At 33.1% G+C, this 24,290-nt stretch overlaps 2 protein-coding genes and 1 long non-coding RNA gene across 5 annotated transcripts; all 3 read right to left on the bottom strand.

The window, feature by feature from the left end:
• Positions 1 to 186: 186 nt before the first annotated feature.
• LOC121217039 (uncharacterized) lies at positions 187 to 3,235 on the bottom strand. Its single transcript, XR_005913247.1, has 4 exons — positions 2,515 to 3,235; positions 798 to 2,309; positions 606 to 714; positions 187 to 515 (listed from the first exon to the last, which is right to left on the bottom strand). It is a non-coding gene; the product is annotated as an uncharacterized lncRNA (long non-coding RNA).
• A 4,926-nt stretch (positions 3,236 to 8,161) lies between these two features.
• Positions 8,162 to 12,467, bottom strand: LOC107903395 (uncharacterized WD repeat-containing protein C2A9.03). 2 transcript variants are annotated; one of them, XM_016829420.2, is made up of 10 exons: positions 12,369 to 12,467; positions 11,047 to 11,124; positions 10,339 to 10,506; positions 10,182 to 10,268; positions 9,868 to 10,002; positions 9,639 to 9,749; positions 9,104 to 9,195; positions 8,918 to 9,023; positions 8,681 to 8,767; positions 8,162 to 8,599 (listed from the first exon to the last, which is right to left on the bottom strand). In XM_016829420.2, the coding sequence occupies exons 2-10, from the start codon at positions 11,086 to 11,088 to the stop codon at positions 8,204 to 8,206; spliced, it is 1,224 nt and encodes a 407-aa protein (XP_016684909.2). In that variant the 5' UTR covers positions 11,089 to 11,124; positions 12,369 to 12,467; the 3' UTR covers positions 8,162 to 8,203. The 2 variants fall into 2 exon arrangements, with proteins under 2 accessions (XP_016684909.2, XP_016684910.2); XM_016829421.2 differs by having other exon boundaries at positions 9,991 to 10,002.
• A 3,225-nt stretch (positions 12,468 to 15,692) lies between these two features.
• LOC107903394 (uncharacterized WD repeat-containing protein C2A9.03) lies at positions 15,693 to 19,801 on the bottom strand. 2 transcript variants are annotated; one of them, XM_016829417.2, is made up of 10 exons: positions 19,605 to 19,801; positions 18,881 to 19,040; positions 18,171 to 18,338; positions 17,992 to 18,078; positions 17,690 to 17,824; positions 17,478 to 17,588; positions 16,943 to 17,034; positions 16,757 to 16,862; positions 16,503 to 16,589; positions 15,693 to 16,421 (listed from the first exon to the last, which is right to left on the bottom strand). In XM_016829417.2, exons 2-10 carry the CDS (start codon positions 19,016 to 19,018, stop codon positions 16,008 to 16,010), a joined length of 1,338 nt encoding a protein of 445 aa, XP_016684906.1. In that variant the 5' UTR covers positions 19,019 to 19,040; positions 19,605 to 19,801; the 3' UTR covers positions 15,693 to 16,007. The 2 variants fall into 2 exon arrangements, with proteins under 2 accessions (XP_016684906.1, XP_016684908.1); XM_016829419.2 differs by having other exon boundaries at positions 19,630 to 19,801.
• Between the last annotated feature and the right edge of the window lie 4,489 nt (positions 19,802 to 24,290).

Raw genomic sequence — 24,290 nt, 5'->3', positions numbered from 1 at the left:
ATAAAATTCTTAATAATTAATATTCTTATATGAATTTACTCAAATCATAATATATTATATGATACTATAAAAGATAATTTGAAATAATTAATATTAAATATATTTTAATTAAAATATATGATTTAATAAAATTTAAAATAATTATAACTAATAAAATTTAATAAGTAAGAATTGAACTCTAAAAAATAAAAAAAACATAACCATATCGAATTATCATCAAGAACTCGATTGAATTTACAACAATTCTGAATTAAACGGAAGTACTGCCTCAATATCTCACTTCAACTAAAAATATAAAGCAAGCATTCAATAGAAGAAATTCAAGCCGATACAATATCTCTTTCACCTTGCTCTCAACTCCAATTGGCCTTCCATGAAACCGATTCTTCACTTCAAACAAAATAGCTCACCAATCTAGCAGGAAAACGAATACTGTCTAAAGTTGCCATTGAAAATAACCTCCAACTTCATGTGTCCATTCCACAAGTTAAGGGAAAAAGCAATCTCTGCCAATTCTGGATTTATATGATGCATTGATAAATCAAGAAATAGAAGGCCATGAGGTAAGGTTGCTAAAAAATCACAATGAATCAAAAGTAATTTACCTCTCCAGGAAGGCTAAATTGCCAAGAGCACATGTTTCCTCTAAAGCACCAAAAACCAGAAGACATATTTGTTGACAAGTTGCAGTACTGCCTCAAGATCTTAGTTCAACTACAATATAAAGCAAGCATTCAGCAGAAGAAATCAAAAGCTTACTTGTTCCTCGTTTTTAGCAGAAGGGAATCTCTACTTACTCTGCCTATGTCATGAGCACCAATGCCAGAAACTAAACAATGAAGCTGAATGATGTCCATCACTGATCTTATGAATTAAAACAATCAATGCAATCAGCTAAATTCAGAAAAACAATTCAGAAAAACAATTACATGACAATGAAACATGAAACATGAAATAGTATAAGAACAATTTTATTACCATAATCCAAGTTTTGGTTAGTTCCCATTGCAACGGTAACATAGACACAGAAACATGCTCAATCATAATGACAGATACAAACACAATAACATCAGTCGAGGAAGATTACCACCATTTGATTGATACGCATGAACCCCGCAATAGTACATTCAATGTCATAGAGTTGCAACCAGTAGCTAAGGTTAAATCCAGACGCACCATTGGCAGTTTCTAATGAAACTCTGAGTCGATTTTGTACACCTCTTCTTAGACTGCCTACGACTCTTTCCCATTTGACTATCTCTAGATTTCAGAAGGATGACTTACAAAGATCATCTATGTGACTGTGTCTGTTATAAGAGAATGACACAATAGCACAGTAATTGTCTAATAATAACTGCAGGTATACGGAGAAGAGAACAACAAAGTGAAATATTAATAATATTTGGGCTTTGCATAACTGAATGCATGAGGAAATCATATGCGAAGTGCTTGAATTATATTCCTTATAAGCTCACGGTTTTCTTTGGATTCCCCTCTGGTTCATCCTCACCAAAGAAACGAGATTCATAGGTTCACAGATTCACAGATTCTAACATGTAGGTAGTAGCACGAATTGTAAACAAAAAAAAGGATTTCATGAAGTTTATTACAATTGATTCTCCTAATTTGTGGTTGTTAATTGCATAAATATTATATTTGCATGAGCTTGCATTGTATTTTCTTACATTCCAAACATATGAAAATGGTAAATAGTAAATATATTAAACTCTCCTAGGAGGAAGACAACTTCATCCATGGGGGACTGCAGGACACAGTTCTGGCATTTACTAATGGTTTGAGGCTGTGGCTAAGAACGAGCTCAAATGAATACAGACAGTGAGATAGGATCATCTCAAAAGATACTGGTTTTTATTTTCATTGCCACATTACGAGTTTGTATTCTTTGAGAGTTTCTAACAATTCTATGCAATACCAAGATGCAAAAGATCGATAGCCCAACAAAGGGGGCGGATGATCATTTATTTTTCGTTCTCAAAGCGGAACATTCATCATCAGTCTTAGATATTCATCCATCGAAACTCAACAACAAACAAATTATTACCATTTACCATAGGTGAAAAAAAATCTTTGCAACCCACACATCACAAGACTTCCACACAAAAGGTAAGAACACAAGGAAGTGTTGGGGAAGCTCATTAGCAAGTTTGTTATAAGTAACCTATGAACATTTAAACATGTCAATGCTCAAACTCGCTCACCACTACCTTCTGATTCCATGGCCTTTAAACTTTCTGCCATCATTTGATCTCTGTTCTGTCTTTGTCTTTCTACAGCAACCATATACAGGGCTACACAAGAACTAATTGTGAATTACCAGCAAGAACAAGGAAACAAGATGAAGTTTATAATTCAAGAGTGAAAATAATTCAACAAAAAAGTGAAAATAATCCAATTTATCTGTCCGCATCTATCCTTCCTACAATTCACCTTTTAACAATTATAAACCTAGTAAGAAACCTATAACAATCACAAAAGGCAGCAGCCAAACTTTACCTTCCCGGTAGGGAGCCCACTCATGCTTACGCAGATGATGTGGAGCATCAAGTGGAGGCAACATCCCAAATTTCAGCATAATAGATGGCCTAAAACAATAATTAGACCATTAAACAAATAAGAAATTAGGTTAAAAAAAACTCATTGATCCGAAAAATAGTAGCAGCATGAGCAATTTGACTCGCCAACTGAAAGAAAAAGGAGAAATTAAATGAAAATTTGTAACATAGGGTAGAAAGAGTGAAGAGAAACAGAGGGATTTTCCATTACTCGAGTGGTGAGCTCGAGAGACTGAGCGTTGTCGACGATAGAACCAGCGATGGCTACGGTGACAGTGGGGATATCGTCGGCTTTTTTGGTTTCACTGGTTGAGAAGAAGAAGGTCGACTGGTTGAGAAGGCAATCGAAAGAGTGGCAGAGCGAAAAAGAAAAGAAAGGAAACGGAGGGAACAAATTGGCAGCAAAGAGGCATAATGGACTGGGAGGAAATCGGAAGAAAACAAAAGCAAAGAAATAAGGAAGGAAATCAGATGAAGGAACAGAAGAGAAACAAGGGGATGGGGGGAGGGCAAATCAGGGAGGTGATGCTCAATCGGTAGCTAATCTGGGCAAAGAAGGGGGAATAGAAATCGGTGGTTTTCACCGATTAAGAAGGTAATGGATTAGATGCGTATTACCAATACATCAAACCAAACGACGTGTTAGAGAGGTATTAGGTGGGGCCCACCGATTAAGGGTGTATTGGCTTAGCCAATACACCAAACCAAACAAGCTGTCAGTTTTAATCCCTTTATTTTTACATTTTTGAGATAATATAGAAATAGTATATTTTCACTTAAATTTGAAATTTAATTTCTGTACTTTAATTTTGACATAGTTTACTACCTCCATTAGATAGTCTAAATGTTTTATATATTCCGAATGGACCTAAATTTTTAAATTCAAAAAGTAAAGAGATTAAATTCCTAAAAATAGAAGTATGAAGATTAAATTTTAAATATACAAAGAGTACAAGAACTTTGAGTTTATTGTTACTTTTAAATTTTTTACTCTATAATTTAATCAAATAATAATAATTAATCCAATGCGAAGCATGAGTGGAAACCATACTAATTAACATCACAATTACATTTATATATATACATACTTAACTATACACCAACTCTGTTGAAACTAACTAAAGTGATTTCTTTTTTTACAAAGTAATAAATCCATATTTAGGAATGACAATGGAGCTGGCAGGTAATTATTGTTAAATCTATCATTGCTCCATAGTCAGCGCACTCTACTCCGTCAATCAGCCCGCTTTACTATATATTTATAATCTTGAAAACATTACTATATCTATGAATGTTGGATGTTTTCATCCCCGCCTCATTTCAATTTAATTATTGTTGCTTTTCTTTAATATTTTTAATCATTTTAAGTTAATTGTAACGACTCGAAAGTTAGGGGTAACGGAAAGTGTGATTTTGGGACCTCGTTTCCGTAAACTAGACTCATAAATATTTTTATTAAATATTTACGGAGTTATATTAGAGACAAATCAAATTTTGGTTAAGAAATTTTATCGAATTGGTGCTTCAAATAAATATAAGGACTAAATTGATTAAGTGTTAGAAGTTGAACTATAATGAAATTAGGAATCAAATTATGATTAGGGGACTTATTAAGTGAATAAACCATAATTATATGTATAGATTTGTGTGGCCGATATATATGTATTTTATTTTTAAAAGCTTTAGTCAAATTAAGGTTTAATTTATAAATTGAAAACAGAATGAAATTAAAAAGAAAATGATAAAAGAGAAAATGTTCTTCTCTTTTCACATGCAAATTTCGAAACCCCTTAGGAAGAAGGAAATGACGAACGGCTAAGGACTTCATTATCCAAGCTCAAAAATTGGTATGCTCAATTTAGTCATTTCCTTGTAATTTTTATATTTTTGAAATCTCGGTACTTCGAGTTAGTTGACCTATGTACTATTTTTTGGTACTGCTTAAGAGTTTAGTTGCTATCATTATTGAGTAGTTAAAACTTTAGGGATTAATTTGATAGATTTTTAGGTTAGAAGTGAAAAAGGACTAAATTATGAAGTTAATTGTTTTTTATCAATTGTGAAGTTAATTGTTGATTTTAAATAATAGAGACCAAATTATGAAAATTCAAAATTATGGGGTAGAACTGAGAAATAGGGAGCTAAATTTAGATTAGAGTGAAATTGGTATAAAAATTTGAGGTTAAATGTGGAAGTTAAGTTAGTTTCAGTTTTAGGGACTAAATCGAGCTTTATGCAAAAATAGTACAAATTTTGTAATTGAATGTGAATTGGGTTTTGTATTGTTAATTTATTTTAATTATTTCAATCCATAGCTAACGTTGTTTCGGAATACTTGAAAATGAAAGGAAAAGATAAGGTCAACGAGGAATAACTTGAAATTTACGATTTGTGTTTCTATAATCTAAACTATTTAAAAATGTTGCTTTTATACATTGTATTATTTGGTAAGTATATATATAAGATTAATTATTCCTTTGAAATAATTTTATGAGATGTGAATTTTGTGACACCCTAAACCCGACCGGAACGGACCGACCCGAATCTGAAGTGATACATTAGCCACCAAAGTGATTCTCTAGCACAAAACCACCCCAAAAGACACTCCAACCTTATAACACCTCAATTCTAACTAATAACTTTCTAATCTTATTGCGGAAGCGATTTGTGAACCATTTTAAAACTATTTGTAAGGATTTAACCTTAAGGGTATTTTAGTCATTTTACCACTTAAAACTAAACGATCCCATTTTTTTGTGAAAAGAAGCATAACAAAATTAAATTACATGAAATATTCGAGAGGTATAAAAATTCCTTTCTTTATTTGAATTAAGGAAATCTAACACTGCATCTGGAGGGTTTCAACCAGTTGTAATTTAATTATGGGGTACTGGGTAGAACTGAGAAATAGGGAGCTAAATTTAGATTAGAGTGAAATTGGTATAAAAATTTGAGGTTAAATGTGGAAGTTAAGTTAGTTTCAGTTTTAGGGACTAAATCGAGCTTTATGCAAAAATAGTACAAATTTTGTAATTGAATGTGAATTGGGTTTTGTATTGTTAATTTATTTTAATTATTTCAATCCATAGCTAACTTTGTTTCGGAATACTTGAAAAAGAAAGGAAAAGATAAGGTCAACGAGGAATAACTTGAAATTTACGATTTGTGTTTCTATACTCTAAACTATTTAAAAACGTTGCTTTTATACATTGTATTATTTGGTAAGTATATATATATAAGATTAATTATTCCTTTGAAATAATTTTATGAGATGTGAATTTTGTGACACCCTAAACTCGACCGGAACGGACCGACCCGAATCTGAAGTGATACATTAGCCACCAAAGTGATTCTCTAGCACAAAACCACCCCAAAAGACACTCCAACCTTATAACACCTCAATTCTAACTAATAACTTTCTAATCTTATTGCGGAAGCGATTTGTGAACCATTTTAAAACTATTTGTAAGGATTTAACCTTAAGGGTATTTTAGTCATTTTACCACTTAAAACTAAACGATCCCATTTTTTTGTGAAAAGAAGCATAACAAAATTAAATTACATGAAATATTCGAGAGGTATAAAAATTCCTTTCTTTATTTGAATTAAGGAAATCTAACACTGCATCTGGAGGGTTTCAACCAGTTGTAAATCCTTTTTCCTTTCAAAGGCCAATTTGGCAAGATAGTCAGCACATTGATTCTCCTCCCTGGGATATATCTTAAATCCATTGACTTTCTTGGGACAAAATACTATGTATTCTTTTGATCAGGGTAGAGTTTGAGATATTCGAAATATTGCCATGAATAGCTTTTACTACCTCCAAGCTATCAAAGTGAACAACTACACTGCTATGACCTCTACGTTGGAGGAGTTTTAAGCCATCCAAAATGCCCCAAAGTTCCGCGTCAAAAATCGAACAATTCCCTAGGAATCTATTATAACCAATCACCCAATCACCAGTACCATCTCGTACCACTCCTCCAGTAGTTGCTCTTCCTGACGTTACTTGAACAACACCGTTTCTTCTATGAGAAACTAGACTTAATAATATTTAATTCCATATTTTTTTCATCCTCGAATTCGATTCCCATAATTTATGGTGATTTTTCAAAGTTAACCTACTGTTGCTGTCCAAAACTATTTTAGTGCAAGATGTTTATTACCATGTTTATAACACCCTTATTTTATTTCTCTACACTATTTCTCATCACTTTCTATTATTTTCTCTTCACTAACATATCAAGAATATAGGACCATATATACGAAAACTTTACATTAACATCATTTTCGTACTTTTTCAATAATATCAAACTTAAAAATATATCAAAATCTTGATGTTCTTACTTTGTCATATTAATTTCAATCTTTAACTTGATTTTCTCTCTCCTCCAGCTTCTATTTCTTAAATCTAACTTGATACTCTAGCTCCCCATATATATTAAAATTGGACACCTTTAGCTAGGTTAAAATGTCTAAATAATTAGTGTATTATAGTGAAAAGTGTAATTTAATTTAGTATGTGGAGGGGTTTTTTTCTAGAAAGAAAAGATTGCAAAAAGTTGTTAAATGCATTGCCAGTAACTGTGAAAATTCTTCCCAATTTTCTTTCAAGTTCGAGTATAATATAATCCTAGTAAAATTATAAATATTTTCCCCACACCAACAAATAGTTGGAAGAAGTGGAAGCAGATTTCTTTCATAGATATTTAAATTAAGTTCAAAATTTGAAATCAACATTGTTGAAAAGACTCAAATGAATGGGGATATTTTTGTAATTATACCAAAATAAATATATTATATGCTCGAGCAATTAAATTAGAATTTGGAAATCGGCATTTTTGGAACAACTTTACTTGAATACTCAAATGAATGAGGACACTTTTATGATTATACCAAAATAAATATGTGAAAAGTGGGGGATGAATAGAGTGCAAAAAGATTGAAAAGTTTTAATTTAATTAAATTTAATTTGTTTTTAATTTAGAAGTGTCATGTTTGGATAAGAAGAATTTTTTAACGGTTCGGGTAATTTGAGCAATAGAGTATAGTTTAAATACTACTTTAGATAATGGGGTATAGTTTAGGTATCACTTGTAATAGAAAATGTTTAGGTACCAAATTGAAAAAAATAGTATATTTTAAGTACCATTTTAAGGAACGAAGTAAAATTTAGATACTGCAAAAAAGTTAAACTAGAAAAAAGTGAATAATTAAAACACCATTTGTGATTTAAGCAAAATAAATGAGACAAAATCATTTTGAAATGAATATAGATGTCAAAAATAAATCTGAATTTTATTTCCGTTAAGCTTAAATTAAAAAAAATGTTAGAATATACGTTAAATTATATTGTCCCAACTTCTGCTCAACCCTATTCATATAGTAAATGGTTAGTGCGTAGTTTATCTTTTGAATTTGTCTAAAACTATTTAGTTGATATTTAAATATTTTAAGTTAACAATATTAAATATTTAGTTGGTACGTCGCACACATTACCCCAATTGGTTAACAATGTTAATTTTTTAAAGGTTAATACTATCCAAAAAATATTTAATTGGTACTCGAACTTGTCCAAAAAGTCATACTTTTTAAAATTAATTTATATATTTTAAACTATTTTTAATTTTTTAACATATGTCCGATATGCGGCCATACTCAAGAAGGCTGCCATATGTACGATCCCATACGCCAATAAAGAGAGACTCTGTGTCCGGACTAAAGGATAGGCCGGATATCTCACCAAAGAAATCGATTTCTTGCTCATTCTCATACCCACTTTTGACATCATACACATGCACAAAGTCAGCAGGCTCAGCCATGGCCATGTACTTACCATCAGATGTGTAGCGAATGGACCGTATTGCTCCAAGGTTTCCCTTTAGAACAGCAATTGACTTTGACAAGTTTCGAACATCCCAAATTCGGCATGTTTTGTCTTGGTTCCCGGTTGCAAAAGTGACACCATCAGGATGCCATGCAGACGCAAATGAAAAGTCCAAGTGTCCACGCAAGGGCATAACAGTCTGCAATTAATTTCAGTATCAGCTGATGCTTTGCAATCCCCAAAAATGTAAACAATATTGCAAAAGCAGGATGACAAGTACCTCCCCCGTATCAGAGTCTACCAACATAATATCAGGGTTGTCTCCAACTATTATTAGAAGTTTCCCATCAGGGCTCAGAGAAGTATGCTGCAAAAGCAACATTACAAGCATAGCTTTTAAGTATTTCTCACCATTTGCCTTTATTGAATTAACAGAATCAGAATTAATAATACACAAAATAACATTAGTGTGTGTTTACAGATCTGAAACAATGAAATCCTAATGTATGTAACTTACATTGACAGGCCAAAGAAAATGAAAATGCTTGGAAAGCTGATATTTCTCCATATCAAAATCTCTGACTCCACAGTCATTATTTGAGGCCGTAAAGTGAACTGCGCCACTGGTAATTCAGGAACAAAGCAAATTAGGTTCAGGTTGACTGAGATCAATGTCAACAGCAGATCAGGAAACAAGAAATACCTTGGAGTGACATAAATCTCAACAGAATTTGTAATGGCATTGTCATCATAAGTTGTCCTGAAGCAGAAGCTTATTCCAGGTCGATCTAAATGCTACATTACAGATCAAAATCGACTACTTAATTCTTAAATAACTGGCATCAGGAAAACAGCAACCAAGAGCTAAGGGGAAAAAAGAAACTATCCAAATAAATTTTTTTACCTGTCATTCACAAAGTTTTAAGCAGTAAGTAGTTCAAAACAAGACAAACAAGTAAATGAGGTTTGGAACAGAATGAGCGCAAGATCATTAGCTCCAAAATGCATAATAGAACCTTCTACTCAGATCCATCTTACAGGATCACAGATATGTCCAACAATAGATTGTCTATAACAGTTAAGATATAAATGTTAGGCTTCAAGTGACTTGCAAAAACTGAAAAGTAGCTATATTGCATGGAAAAGCAGCTCCGCAATCACTGCACAAAGGCTTATTCCTCTTTCTGACCTCTTTTTTGTCAATGAAGGATTGAAGGGAAAAAAGTTGCTCTCCTTACCTTACATATTAGTTCACCCTGGAATCCTCCAGCAACTAGCAGCTTATCCTTTACTGCAAGAGTACTGACTTGAGTTTGCGTAAAACCTTCCATCAGACTTCCAGGATGTTTCTAAAAGGGAAAAACACGCAAATCAATCTGAGGAAACAATATGGGGGGATAACAAGAAAAGAAAAGGAAGAAGACCAACAAGTCAGATAAAGTGCCAAATCACTGCCAGAGCACAGACCTCAGATGGTGCCACATGCCCAGAAACATTAAGAATTTTACTCTTCTTGTGTGTCAATGAAGACCAATGCATGACAGAAAATTGTGACATGAGATAAACATCATGTTTTGATGTAGCCCATACCAGGTTCCTCAACTGCATCACCACAAATTGATACGTCTATCTCTAACAATAATGATCACACCACAGTCAAGCAGTAAAAGAGGAAAGGACTGGCCGTACAACTACAAGATATGAGAAAGAATTTTAACAAGAAAAAGACAAATCCTTCTATGACATCACAGGTCTTGAATGAAAATTCCCATTCAGCTAACCTGAAAATGAAGTATTGGTGGTTTCACAGATCTCGAATTTAGCCTGAAGTCATAGTATGATGCACCCTTCTTGGTAATCTTGCAATCCTACATACAAACTGAAATTTCAATTTAGCACATTTTAGAAGGAAAGCGGGCAACTTTTAAGTACTTTTACCTTCCCTGACACTTCCCCAGAGTGGGGGATATCCTCATAGTTCTTGTACTGTTCTAGCCTAGTTTGCCTGTATTTTTCCCTAGTGATGCTTAGCTGATCCCAAGGTCTTCCCTGGATGTCTTTTCCTCTTCTAGCTTCAGCAGCAGAAGTATCAGATATTTTATTATTCTGCAATACCGTCAACTTATGTTAGGCTGGCTAGCAATCCATAAACTAGAACAGAAACTTTTAAAAAAAAATTAATGGATAAATCTCAAAAACTACACATTAACTTCAACCTAATGTGCAATTTGATACATGAACTTTGATTTGATGCAATCATACACATGAAACTTTGATTGTAGTTGAAATGTATACTTAAAACTTTGATTTTGATTCAACTGTACACATTTTAAAAAATAATTATATCAATTTTATTTATTTATTAGATAAAAATAATTATTTATACATGCAATATATAATTGTAAGGTAACTCTTTATTTATAATTGTGTTAATGATTTGTGAAAATTGAATCAAATGAAAATTTCAAGTATAAAATTGCACAAAATCAAATTTTATGTATAACATTGCACATTTGTTCAAAGTTGATGTATAGTTTTCAGATTTATCCCAATTTTAAAAAATAAAAAACCCTTATTTTACGTTTGCCTAAGTTATGAATGAATTAATTTAAGTCCAATTTGCATCTTGTAAATCATCAAACAAACCGAGTAATCATATTCATCAACATCAGACTCCGAGCCAGACATATCTCTGCCGCAGAATTCCACCAGACAAAACTACACCTGCACCAATGTAGCTTCAAGCACTATAGTAACCCAACAATTATAAAGTAAATACCCATAGAGAATCACACAACATTTAATTGGAAGATACTCTTCCCATTGATTTCTAAGAAGTAAACTCTGTGCTACGTACACTGGTGAAGAGATAATCAAAATTGATCAGATGACGACATTTAAAATCATAGGGAAAAGCAACATGGCATGTACTGCCGCAACAACTGATACAAGTTACAATATAAACAATGGTATGTTTAACACAATAAAATGGATTAACATTAATTTTAATTAAATTATCCAACAGTCTAATTTAAGGATATCGTACAAGTGGTAGTAAAGGATACTAAAACCTCATCCTAGTCACATTACAAAGAAAATCAAACCTACTCTTATACATAGGAATCCAGCTAAAGGAAAAAGAAAGGGAGATGGAAACAAATATCTAAAATAACATGCCCATAGAATCACAAATCCTTTATATTAGTAACAGTTTTATGCCAATTCTCAACATGTACGAAATACTTCCATCAGCATATAGATAAACTAATTAAAGACTGAGAGTGCACAAGTCAATGCCGCCATAAGTAATTTCGAGAAATTAACTACATTTTGAAGTTATTTTTGCAACATTTTCAATTCAATTATGCCATAATCATGTTAAGACAGATAAGAGATTTGCGTTTTTCTTCAAGCATGAAATATCCGAAAAGCAAGAGTAAAACAACTTTGTCTCTAGATTTGGGAACTTTTGTCTCATAAAAAGATCGAGCTTTTTTTTTTTCTTTCTATTTTACATTCCCATTTGCGGAATTATTCATCCTTCTGGATGTTGGGGCCTAACAAAAAAGCCAAGTCTTGATCAAATTTATATGCATGAGAATTATGTGTCCATGAATGAAACACGCAATTACTGGTAAAAGGAGGAAAAAATGGCACAAACAAGAACTGGGCTGATTAGTATGAACCCTAATTGAAATTCCAACCAAAATTTAATGTCCCGGATCATAACAATCATGCAACAACAGCAGGGAACAATCAATTGAGAATAATAAATGTTTTCCATAAACAAAAAAATAATTAATTAAAAAGAAAGGGGGCAAACTCCAAAATTGTTATAGGAAAGTAATTAACATCCGTACGCACCAATGAAGAGATAAACAGAAATGATCACATAAAGAAAACTGACTCGAGATCGAAGAATGCAAAAGCGAACAAGAAAATAAAAAATAAAAAGCGAGAGAGTTTACCTTTTAAAATGTAAGAGATTCTTACTGGAAGGTGATTACCGACGATCTGCAGATCAAAATATCTATACTCATATAAATGGAGTGACTTAGGGCCTTCTTACATGACACATATCCTTTTTCCATTTTTCTTACACGAGAAGATAATGGTTAAATTTCAGTTTTAATCCCTTTATTTTTACATTTTTGAGATAATATAAAAATAGTATATTTTCACTTAAATTTGAAATTTAATTTCTATACTTTAATTTTGACATAGTTTACTACCTCCATTAGATAGTCTAAATGTTTTATATATTCCAAATGGACCTAAATTTTTAAATTCAAAAAGTAAAGAGATTAAATTCATAAAAATAGAAGTATGAAGATTAAATTTTAATTATACAAAGAGTACAAGAACTTTGAGTTTATTGTAACCTTTAAATTTTTTATTCTATAATTTAATTAAATAATAATAATTAATCCAATACGAAGCATGAGTGAAAACCATACTAATTAACATCAAAATTACATTTATATATATATATATTTACAAAGTAATAAATCTATGTTTAGGAATGACAATGGAGCGGGCAGGTAGTTATTGTTAAATCTACCATTGCTCCATAGTCAGCGCACTCTACTCCGTTTATATATTTATAATCTTGAAAACATTACTATATTTATGAATGTTGGATGTTTTCATCCCCGCCTCATTTCAATTTAATTATTGTTGCTTTTCTTTAATATTTTTAATCATTTTAAGTTAATTGTAACGACTCGAAAGTTAGTTGACCTATGTACTATTTTTCGGTATTGCTTAAGATTTTAGTTGTTACCATTATTGAGTAGTTAAAACTTTAGGGATTAATTTGATAGATTTTTAGGTTAGAAGTGAAAAAGGACTAAATTATGAAGTTAATTGTTTTTTTATCAATTGTGATTTTAATTGTTGATTTTAAATAATAGAGACCAAATTATGAAAATTCAAAATTATGGGGTAGAACTGAGAAATAGGGAGCTAAATTTAGATTAGAGTGAAATTGGTATAAAAATTTGAGGTTAAATGTGGAAGTTAAGTTAGTTTCAGTTTTAGGGACTAAATCGAGCTTTATGCAAAAATAGTACAAATTTTGTAATTGAATGTGAATTGGGTTTTGTATTATTAATTTATTTTAATTATTTCAATCCATAGCTAACGTTGTTTCGGAATCCTTGAAAAAGAAAAGAAAAGATAAGGTCAGCGAGGAATAGCTTGAAATTTACGATTTGTGTTTCTATAATCTAAACTATTTAAAAACGTTGCTTTTAGACATTGTATTATTTGGTAAGTATATATATAAGATGAGTTATTCCTTTGAAATAATTTTATGAGATGTGAATTTTGTGACACCCTAAACCCGACCGGAACGGACCGACCCGAATCTGAACCGATACATTAGCCACCAAAGTGATTCTCTAGCACAAAACCACCCCAAAAGACACTCCAACCTTATAACACCTCAATTCTAACTAATAACTTTCTAATCTTATTGCGGAAGCGATTTGTGAACCATTTTAAAACTATTTGTAAGGATTTAACCTTAAGGGTATTTTAGTCATTTTACCACTTAAAACTAAACGATCCCAATTTTTTTTTGTGAAAAGAAGCATAACAAAATTAAATTACATGAAATATTCGAGAGGTATAAAAATTCCTTTCTTTATTTGAATTAAGGAAATCTAACACTGCATCTGGAGGGTTTCAACCAGTTGTAAATCCTTTTTCCTTTCAAAGGCCAATTTGGCAAGATAGTCAGCACATTGATTCTCCTCCCTGGGATATATCTTAAATCCATTGACTTTCTTGGGACAAAATACTATGTATTCTTTTGATCAGGGTAGAGTTTGAGATCTTCGAAATATTGCCATGAATAGCTTTTACTACCTCCAAGCTATCAAAGTGAATAACTACACTGCTATGACCTCTACGTTGGAGGAGTTTTAAGCCATCCAAAATGCCCCAAAGTTCCGTGTCAAAAATCGAACAATTCCTTAGGAATCTATTATAACCAATCACCCAATCACCAGTACCATCCCGTACCACTCCTCCAGTAGTTGCTCTTCCTGACGTTACTTGAACAACACCATTGGTGTTAAGAAAGGTTCAACCTTGGAAAAAGGCTCCTCATGAGGTAAACCTATGTTATCAATCAAACCATCTTTAGGAGCCAAAGAAGATTTTTTGGTCCAACACATGGAAACTTTAATGATCTCGCTAGAGCTCCAGGATTTCCTTTGAAAGATGAAAAGGTTTCGATTCTGCCATAAGCGTCAAGCTAATAATCCGAAGAGACAAACCTAACTGATTAAGATATTCTAAGCCGTTACTACAAATCAATCCTGTAAGTTTGTACGATTATTTATACTTCTAACAATTTTTATATTCTATGTTGATATAATTTTATTAAATATCATATTGTATAATAGTATGATCTTAAAAAAAAATGAGATACTGATTCTATTGAAAGTATGCTCAATCGAACCATACTCACTGGTTCTACTGGAAGCATGCTCAAACGAGCAATATCTATTGAATATACTTAATGTGAGATGTTAATAAATGAGAAAATTAGTGATTAAATCCCTTATGCACAAATTCACTGTTAGCATGGAAATTAACCAATCACTATTGTTGCCTATTTGTTAATTTCGATAATTGGATTTTTGCACATTTATTCTCTTATTAGGAATTGTAAGAAATCATTTCTTTACCATTGTCGTAATAAATAGTTGCCTTAGTAGCTTAATAGTTTTTCCCTTGCATGTATTTTGATTCTTAGCATTTTGATTACTTTATGTCCCTCGGGTTCGACGTTCGCACATTGACGGTCAAATACCGAAGCATTTTCCTACAATCTTCCTTGTGTGCCTTTATCATCTCGCAAGTGTTTTCCTTGTGTTATCTCTCTCTCTCTCTCAAGTGCCTTTAACCTTGTGTGTGTTTTTTGGCATTGACTATCTTAAGTGCCTTTATCCTTTAAGTGTTATCCTTGCGTTATCTTCTGTCAAGTGCCTTTAACCTTGCGTGTGGTTTTTGGCATTGACTAAATCTTTTATCACTGCTCCTTGTTAAACTTCTCTCTCAAGTGCCTTTAACCTTGTGTGTCTTTGGGTATTGACTATATCCTTTTGTCATTGTTGGTTGAGCTTATTGTGCGGCATCTAAGGCCGTATGAATAGCCGAGCTAAAGCTTCAACCCATGACAACAGCTGGACACATGAACAGGTTGAGGTCAATAAAAATACATCCTCTAATTATATCACTATTTTTTATAATATTTGGGTATACTAGTATACGAATCTTAGTTGAGTTAAATCCACCGTGTATAAATTCAAATTTAAAACCTGTAGTGTGTAGCTCCCCACCCAAGGAAACCATACACGTCTTTCACTTTTGTTCAACTTAAGAACCCTATCTAATTCTACCCTTTCTCCCATTAACATCTTATATCATCAGAAAACTAAATTCTAATTCAACAGCAATCACCTAAAGTTACAGATTTCATTTCATTTTACATTTTACATCTACAGTAAACCCTCTTCTACAACTTGAAATGATACAAGTTCCTCAAATATCATAAACTACACCAGCATGCTTGTTTTGCCTGCATCACAATCAACTCACATTAGGGAATTAAGATATAAGTAGTTCCTCCGCCGGCCATACTCAAGAAGGCTGCCATATGTACGATCCCATACGCCAATAAAGAGAGACTCTGTGTCCGGACTAAAGGATAGGCCGGATATCTCACCAAAGAAATCGATTTCTTGCTCATTCTCATACCCACTTTTCACGTCATACACATGCACAAAGTCAGCAGGCTCAGCCATGGCCATGTACTTACCATCAGATGTGTAGCGAATGGACCGTATTGCTCCAAGGTTCCCCTTGAGAACAGCAATTGACCTTGACAAGTTTCGAACATCCCAAATTCGGCATGTTTTGTCTTGGTTCCCGGTTGCAAAAGTGACACCATCAGGATGCCATGCTGACGCAAATGAGAAGTCCAAGTGTCCATGCAAGGGCATAACAGTCTGCAATGAATTTCAGTATCAACCGATGCTTTGCAATCTCCAAAAATGTAAACAATATTGCAAAAGCAGGCAGACAAATACCTTCCCAGTATCAGAGTCTACCAACATAATATCAGGGTTGTCTCCAACTATTATTAGAAGTTTCCCATCAGGGCTCAGAGAAGTATGCTGCAAAAGCAACATTACAAGCATGGCTTTTAGTGTTTCTCACCATGTACCTTTATTGGATTAACAGAATCAATAATTAGCATACTGCAAATCGAAGAGGTACATAGAATAACATTACTGTATGTTTACAGATCCGAAACAATGGAATCCCAATATATGGAACTTACATTGACAGGCCAAAGAAAATGAAAATGCTTAGAAAGCTGGAATTTCTCCATATCAAAATCTCTGACTCCACAGTCATTATTTGAGGCCGTAAAGTGAACTGCACCACTGGTAATTCAAAAACAAAGCAAATTAGGTTCAGGTTGACTGAGATAAATGCCACCAGCAGATCAGGAAACAAGAAATACCTTGGAGTGACATAAATCTCAACAGCATTAGTAATGGCATTGTCATCATAAGTTGTCCTGGAGCAGAAGCTTATTCCCCGTCGATCTAAATGCTACATTACAGATCAAAATCAACTAATTATTTCTTAAATAACTGGCATCAGGAAAACAGCAACCAAGAGCTAAGGGGAAAACAGAAACTATCCAAATACATTTTTTAACCTGTCATTCACAAAGTTTTAAGCAGTAAGTAGTTCAAAACAAGACAAACAAGTAGATAAGTTCTGAAACAGAATGAGCGCGAAAATCATTAGCTCTAAACTGCTTAATAGAACTTTTTACTCAGATCCATCTTACAGCATGACAGATATGTCCAACAACAGATTTTCTATAACAGTTAAGATATAAATGTTAGGCTTCAAGTGACTTGCAAAAACTGAAAAGTAGCTATATTGCATGGAAAAGCAGCTCCACAATCACTGCACAAAGGCTTATCCCTCTTTCTGACCACTTTTTTGTCAATGAAGGATGAAGGGGAAAAAGTTGCTCTCCTTACCTTGCATATTAGTTCACCCTGGAATCCTCCAGCAACTAGCAGATTATCCTTTACTGCAAGAGTACTGACTTGTGTTTGCGTAAAACCTTCCATCAGACTTCCAGGATGTTTCTAAAAGGGAAAAACACGCAAATCAATCTGAGGATAACAAGAAAAGAAAAGGAAAAAGACCAACAAGTCAGATAAAGTGCCAAATCACTGCCAGAGCAGACCTCGGATGGTGCCACATGCCCAGAAACATTAAGAATTTCACGCTTCTTGTGTGTCAATGAAGACCAATGCATGACAGAAAAACGAGACATAAGATAAACATCATGTTTTGATGTAGCCCATATCAAGTTCCTCAACTGCATCACCACAAATGGATATGTCTATCACTAACAAAATAATGATCACATCACAGTAAAGCGGTAAAAAAAGGAAACAACAAGATATGAAAAAGAATTTTAACAAGAAAAAGATAAGTCCGTCTATGACATCACAGGTCTTGGATGAAAACTCCCATTCAGGTAACCTGAAAATGAAGTATTGTTGATTCCACAGATCTTGAATTTAGCCTGAAGTCATAGTATGAGGCACCCTTCTTGGTAATCTTGCAATCCTACATACAAATTGAAATTTCAATTTAGCACATTTTAGTTAGATCCAAGAACTGTTATAGAAGGAAAGCAGGCAACTTATAAGTGCTTTTACCTTCCCGGAGACTTCTCCAGAGTGGGGGATATTCTCATAGTTCTTGTACTGCTCTAGCCTAGTTTGCCTATACTTTTCCCTAGTGATGCTTAGCCGATCCCAAGGTATTCCCTGGATGTCTTTTCCTCTTCTAGCTTCAGCAGCAGAAGTATCAGATATTTTGTTATTCTGCAATACCATCAACTTATGTAAGGAAGGCTAGCAATCCATGAGAGCTAGATCATAAACTTAAAAAAAAATTAAGGGATAAAACTCAAAACTACACATGAACTTTAATCTAATGTGCAATTTTATACATGGACTTTGATTTGATGTAATCATACACATGAAACTGTGATTGTAGTTCAGATACTTAAAACTTTGATTGTAATTCAATTGTACACATTTTAAAAAATAAATATATCAATTTACTTACATATTAGATAAAAATGATTATATATGTATGCAATATGTATTTGTAAAATGATTCTATATTTATAATTGTGTTAGTGATTTGTGAATATTGAATCAAATGAAATTTTCATATATAAAATTGCACAAAACCAAAGTTTATGTATAATATTGCACATTTGATCAAATTTGGTGTATATTTTTCAGATTTATCCCAATTTTTAAAAATAAAAAACCCTTATTTTATATTTTCCTAAGTTAATGATGAATGAATTTATTTTAAGAAGTCCTATTTGTGTCTTGTAAATCATAAAACAAACCGAGAAATCATATTCATCAACATCAGACTCCGAGCCAGACATATCTCTGGCACGGAACTCTTCATCCATGTCATCTATGTCCTCCATGCCATACTCATCTGCCATGTATTCAGCATCATCGTCTTGGTAATAGGACATATTCCACCAGTCAAAACTACACCTGCACCAATATAGTTTCAAGCATTATAGTATCTCAACAATTATAAACATAAATACCCATAAAGAATCACGCAACATTTAAATGGAAGACTGTCTTCCCTTTGATTTCTAAGGAGTAAACGTGCTAATTACACCGGTGAAGAGATTATCATAATTGATCAGATGATGAACGTTTAAAATCATAGAGAAAGCAACATGGCATGTACTGCCACAACAACTGATACAAGTTATATACATGAGAATTATGCGTCCACAAATGAAACATGAAAATTACTGATAAAAAGAGGGAAAATTGGCACAAACAAGAATTGGGCTGATTAGTATGAACCCTAATTGAAATTCCAATCAAAATTTAATGTCCCAGATCATAACAATCATGCAACAACAGCAAGGAGCAATCAATTGAGAATTATAACTGTTATCCATAAGAAAAAGGGGGGCAAACCCTAAAATTGCTATAGGAAAGTTAGCGATAAACAGAAATGATCACATAAAGAAAACTGACTCGTGATCGAAGAATGCAAAAGCGAAAAAGAAAATAAAAATAAAAAGCGAGAGATTTGACCTTTTAAAGCATATGAGATTCTTACGGGAAGGTTTTCACCGACGATCTGGAGATCAAAATATTAGCATCAAAATTACATTTTTAAATATATATATATACGGTAGAGTATCTCAGTTCAAAATATTTATACTGAATTTTAAGGAATGGCAATAGATTGGGGCGTAATAGATATTACCCATCTTCCCCATTATACAGATGGATAGTCTTAAAAACCATTAGTACTATAAATACATACATAATCAAATTTTAACTCAAAATAACATTATTTTTAATATTTTTACTTTATCATTTGTTATTAATTTTATCCATCAATTTTTTATAAACATAATTAAGTCCGAAAGTATCAAGAGAGTAAATTGATCTTTTAAAATTTCAAAAAACTTTTATAAAATAAAGGAAAGAAAATTTTGGACAATCGATTTATAGTAAATCAACTTTAATTGTCTATCTCTACTACCTTGATATACCTCGATTTACTAATTCAATATACTTGAACAGTTACCTTTCAAACTCTTGTTTTTATTACTTAACTAAAACATTTAACTTTTACAATGACAACTAAAAACTTCTCTAATCCTCTTAAGGTTTTATATCTCAAAAATTTCAAGTAATCTTTTTACGACAAAGAAAAGATGAGCAAACTAACATCAATCTCTAAGTGTTTGTTTGAAGTACAAAGATATGAGAGTGATAAAGATTTGACTGCTTGAGTCTCTCAAGTATGTGAAACTATGTTTGAGTAAAGGATAGTTATTATTGTAATACTATAAGTAAGACAGTGAAGGAGGCAAAGAATTTGTTCATTGGAAAAGATAAAAAGATGCTACATCGTTATGAAAGCACCTAAATAAGAGATAAAATAAATAAAAAGAGATTTTAGTTTTCTTCCTCAATGTGTTGATCAGTGGGTACGGCGAGAACCTCTTCTGTTGTAAGGATTTATTCTATTTGTCTCATACCCTTTGAAGCTTGTTCTAAGTTAATTAACTCTTCTGAATTTTCTTCACCCTCTACTTCGGGCATACTAGAGGTGAAGAAACCAACTGTTTGCTTCCATTTCAATTGAAATTCTTTCCACTCTTTTCCCTCGGGATGATAAACATTGAAATTTAGTGAATTAGTAGGGATGTCTTTAAGAAAATCAAAGTCTACCTAGCTTAGATCCATCGAGCCTGCAGCTACTTCAATGTGAAGAACCAAATTAGATTTTAACTCAGGCAGAGCCTTAGTCAAGTTTCTTGTGGTATCTTCTTGATATTTCTTAATGGCCTCCTCACTAGATTGGCGAATACTATCAAATTCAGCCTTATGACGTAGCTCTTGAATATTGAGTTGCTCCCTTAAAGAGGCTTCACCCTCCTCTAATGATTTAACCCTTCTTTCCAACTATATGCACTTAGTCTTCGTGCCTTTACACTTAATCTTCCAAACCATAATGCAAGAATTGAGTTGTTCAGGCTTACTCTTTTAAACCTGGTTATTGTGGCATAAATTATCTATCTTTTGATTACCAGTTTTAATGGTTTCCACTAAGCTGGTAACCTTGGCCTTATGGTGATTGTTGATTTCTTGGAGCATTCCACACCACAGTCCATACTCTATAGATAGAGCTTGTACAGACTCAACCATTTGTAAATGAGGAGATGAATCTGGTTTGGATAAAAGGTAAGATCAAAGAGACTCTTTCAATGGAGGAGGTATCATATTGTATTGACTTTGGAAGATAGAATTCAAAGAAACATAGGATAGCCTTGGTGTATATAAATCACGCAAAGGGAAGAAATTAATTATCTTTGTAGTTGAGGGTTGTTGAGGTTGAGAACTAGGGGAAACCACTAGCTGTTCGGATGGAAATGTTTCTGTATGGACCTCAACCAGTGGAGGGTCAACATTCTGAATTGGGGAGTCTGTGGGGTGCGCGGACTCCATGGGAACTGTAGGGACTGAAGGAAGTGTTGAGATTGTAGAAGAAGAAATTTTTGGTGTTGGAAGTCCCTTTTTAAGCCTGCACAACTTGAGTTGTGGACGTTCACCCTCATCAGATTCCTGAGTGTCCTCATTCACGCTGGGTCTCTTCTGATATTTATTTATTATTGACTTCTTCGAATGAGCAAAAGTGGTTTTCTCCTTAGCACAGGCTTCATTTAAAAGAGCAATGATGTCCATATCGAATGCTTAGTTGGGCATGGTATGAGATTTTGAAATTGTCCCTACATCATCAATATAAGTATTAGCCTCGCTTGAAGAAGAAAAAAGAATGAAGAATACCAAGAGTGATAATCTAGTTATGAGAACGAATCCCATTGACTTCATAGAAATAAAAATGAGGTTCACTTCCTTGCCAGGTCAAAATTTGTGCTAGATTATTGGTTCCATTAAATGGCCAGGCCTCTGAAGCTGAAGGCACATTATAGTTATCTAACCAACTGATGGGGTCAGTATCCCGGCAACCATTAGGGCTTTGATTTTGAAAACAGTATTGAAAAACATTCCTAATTGTAACTAACTCCACTAGTTCAAGTGTTCGCCCCCTTATCAGACGTTTAATCTGTTCCTTAGCAACTTTAGAACCAACAAGTTAACTGTGGGCATAAATGGATTCTTGAGGAAGAGACCAATAAGTAGGAAACCCAATACCACTTTCAAGTTTGCAAATTACTCATATGAACTTTTCCTTCTTCCAATGCATATTAGAAATACTAATATGAATGATTGGGTCATAGCCTTGTCGAACACTGAAGTGGGCATTTCTAGCACCAACCCCTTGCTTTGTAATTTTCAATTGATAAAATTTCTAGAAAACTCCCATGGCTATCAAAGTCCACCAGGACAAGGCTGATAGTAGTCCTGGTGCGGTGCCATACTCAGTTAAAATAAAGCAAAAGAATGGATGTAATGGTGAGTGGAAGCTAGGTTCTAGTAAAACCAGTAGAATGATGAAACCTTAGACATTGTCACTCAAATGACACATTGGTGGTCATCTGATATCATAGGCAAAATTCGAGTACCGAATGCCCCGAGCTCTTAAATCTTTATGTATTTCCTCTTAAGTGGTATTACACTCATATGAAGGAGTTGATAAGCGTGGAGGTGTACCATCAGGACCTTGAGGTCCGAAGGAGAAGGGATTTTTGAGAGAGGTATTTTGATTATCTTGGCTTTGGCCTCTACCCCGAGTGGTTGTTCTAAACATCTCTAAATGTAAATAGGAAAAAGAAAGAAAGTGAAGAAAAGAAAAAATTACCTTTAAAAAATCTGAGATTGAGAAATGATGAAGATAAAAAGATTGAGCAGAAAAGAATTTAGGGATTTGAAAGATTTAGCAAAAGTGTTGATAAAAATGTTTGAGTCTCTGTTTTATAGAAGTAAGCTTGTGAAAGAAGTTTATTCTGTGAAAAAATTGATCAGGTCCTCCAATGCAAAGTGGACATCTATCAAATGGTAAAGGTGTAACGTTCGAATTTAAATAAGTAACCGTCAAATTTTTGATTTTGTCCAAAGGAACAGATTGATAACATTTTCTTAATAAGATTTTCAAAGTGTGTGTTAATGAAAGGAAAAATTTTTGATTTTGTCCAAAGGAACAGATTGATAACATTTTCTTAATAAGATTTTCAAAGTGTGTGTTAATGAAAGGAAAAATTTTGATAAGTATGTGGATTCGCCTATTTGGTGTCACATGTTTGGCACGAACAAATAGTTTCATTTACAAATTTGAAATAATTCAATGCTATAATTTCGAGGACAATTTTTTAAGGGGAGGAGAGTTATAACAGCCTAATTTTGATAGGTAGTCATAAAATCATATGTTCGATAAAGCATTATCCGCCCAATTGTCTCTTCTGGCATATAGATTAAGCATATAGAAATCGTCTAGAGATCTATTTTGGAATACCTAAATATATAAAAAGGGAGAATTTAGAAAATAAAAGGGTAATTTTTAACTGATTTTGGTTGAGGATCAATTGGATAAATTGGTCTGATATTTATTATAATGGATTTTCATTTTTGTTTCTCTCAGAATCTGTAGGTGGGATAAACTCTGATGACACTTGTCGAATTTCAGTAAGTGAGTTAAGGCTAGAGATGCATGTGGAAAAGTTATTGAGAGAAGTTTTCCTTCTTTTTGAATATGATATTATCTGGTTCCTCTACTATGATTCAACGGTAATTCTTCCTCCGTAAATTGAAAGCTCAAAATCTGGATTTAATTAGTGGTTACTTCAACCCTAGGTAAGTATTACCATTCTGCATGTTAAATTCTAAAAGAGCAAATCTATAATAAGCGAACGAACAATAAGATATAATTTTAAGATTTTGCATAGTAATTATCAGTGCTTGAAACAATGATAAGAGGTATATGAATAAGTTTTAATGGTGTTTTTATGTTTTGTAAGCAATGTGGTGGTCGTTGTTGTTTTATGAAGGATGTTGAGATTTGGAGTTTAAGCTTCTGGAGGTGAATGTCAAGTGAGTTTCTACTCTAACTCTTGCATGTGTACAGTTCATACTGAAGTACATCTACACGTGAGTGGTCAAAATATGAAATAGAATCATGGATAGTATAGTATGAATATGATACTTATACGACTATAGGAATGGCATTATTCTAAAATTGATTCAGTACATGAATGATTGTTGATGTTGGTATATTTATTGGATATGAGATCTAATGAGTTTAAATAT

The sequence above is a fragment of the Gossypium hirsutum genome, chromosome D05, assembly GCF_007990345.1.
Source record: "Gossypium hirsutum isolate 1008001.06 chromosome D05, Gossypium_hirsutum_v2.1, whole genome shotgun sequence".
Lineage (NCBI taxonomy): Eukaryota > Viridiplantae > Streptophyta > Magnoliopsida > Malvales > Malvaceae > Gossypium > Gossypium hirsutum.
The sequence above is the reverse complement of the archived record's forward strand: the minus strand, read 5'-3'. Positions and strand labels throughout refer to the sequence as shown.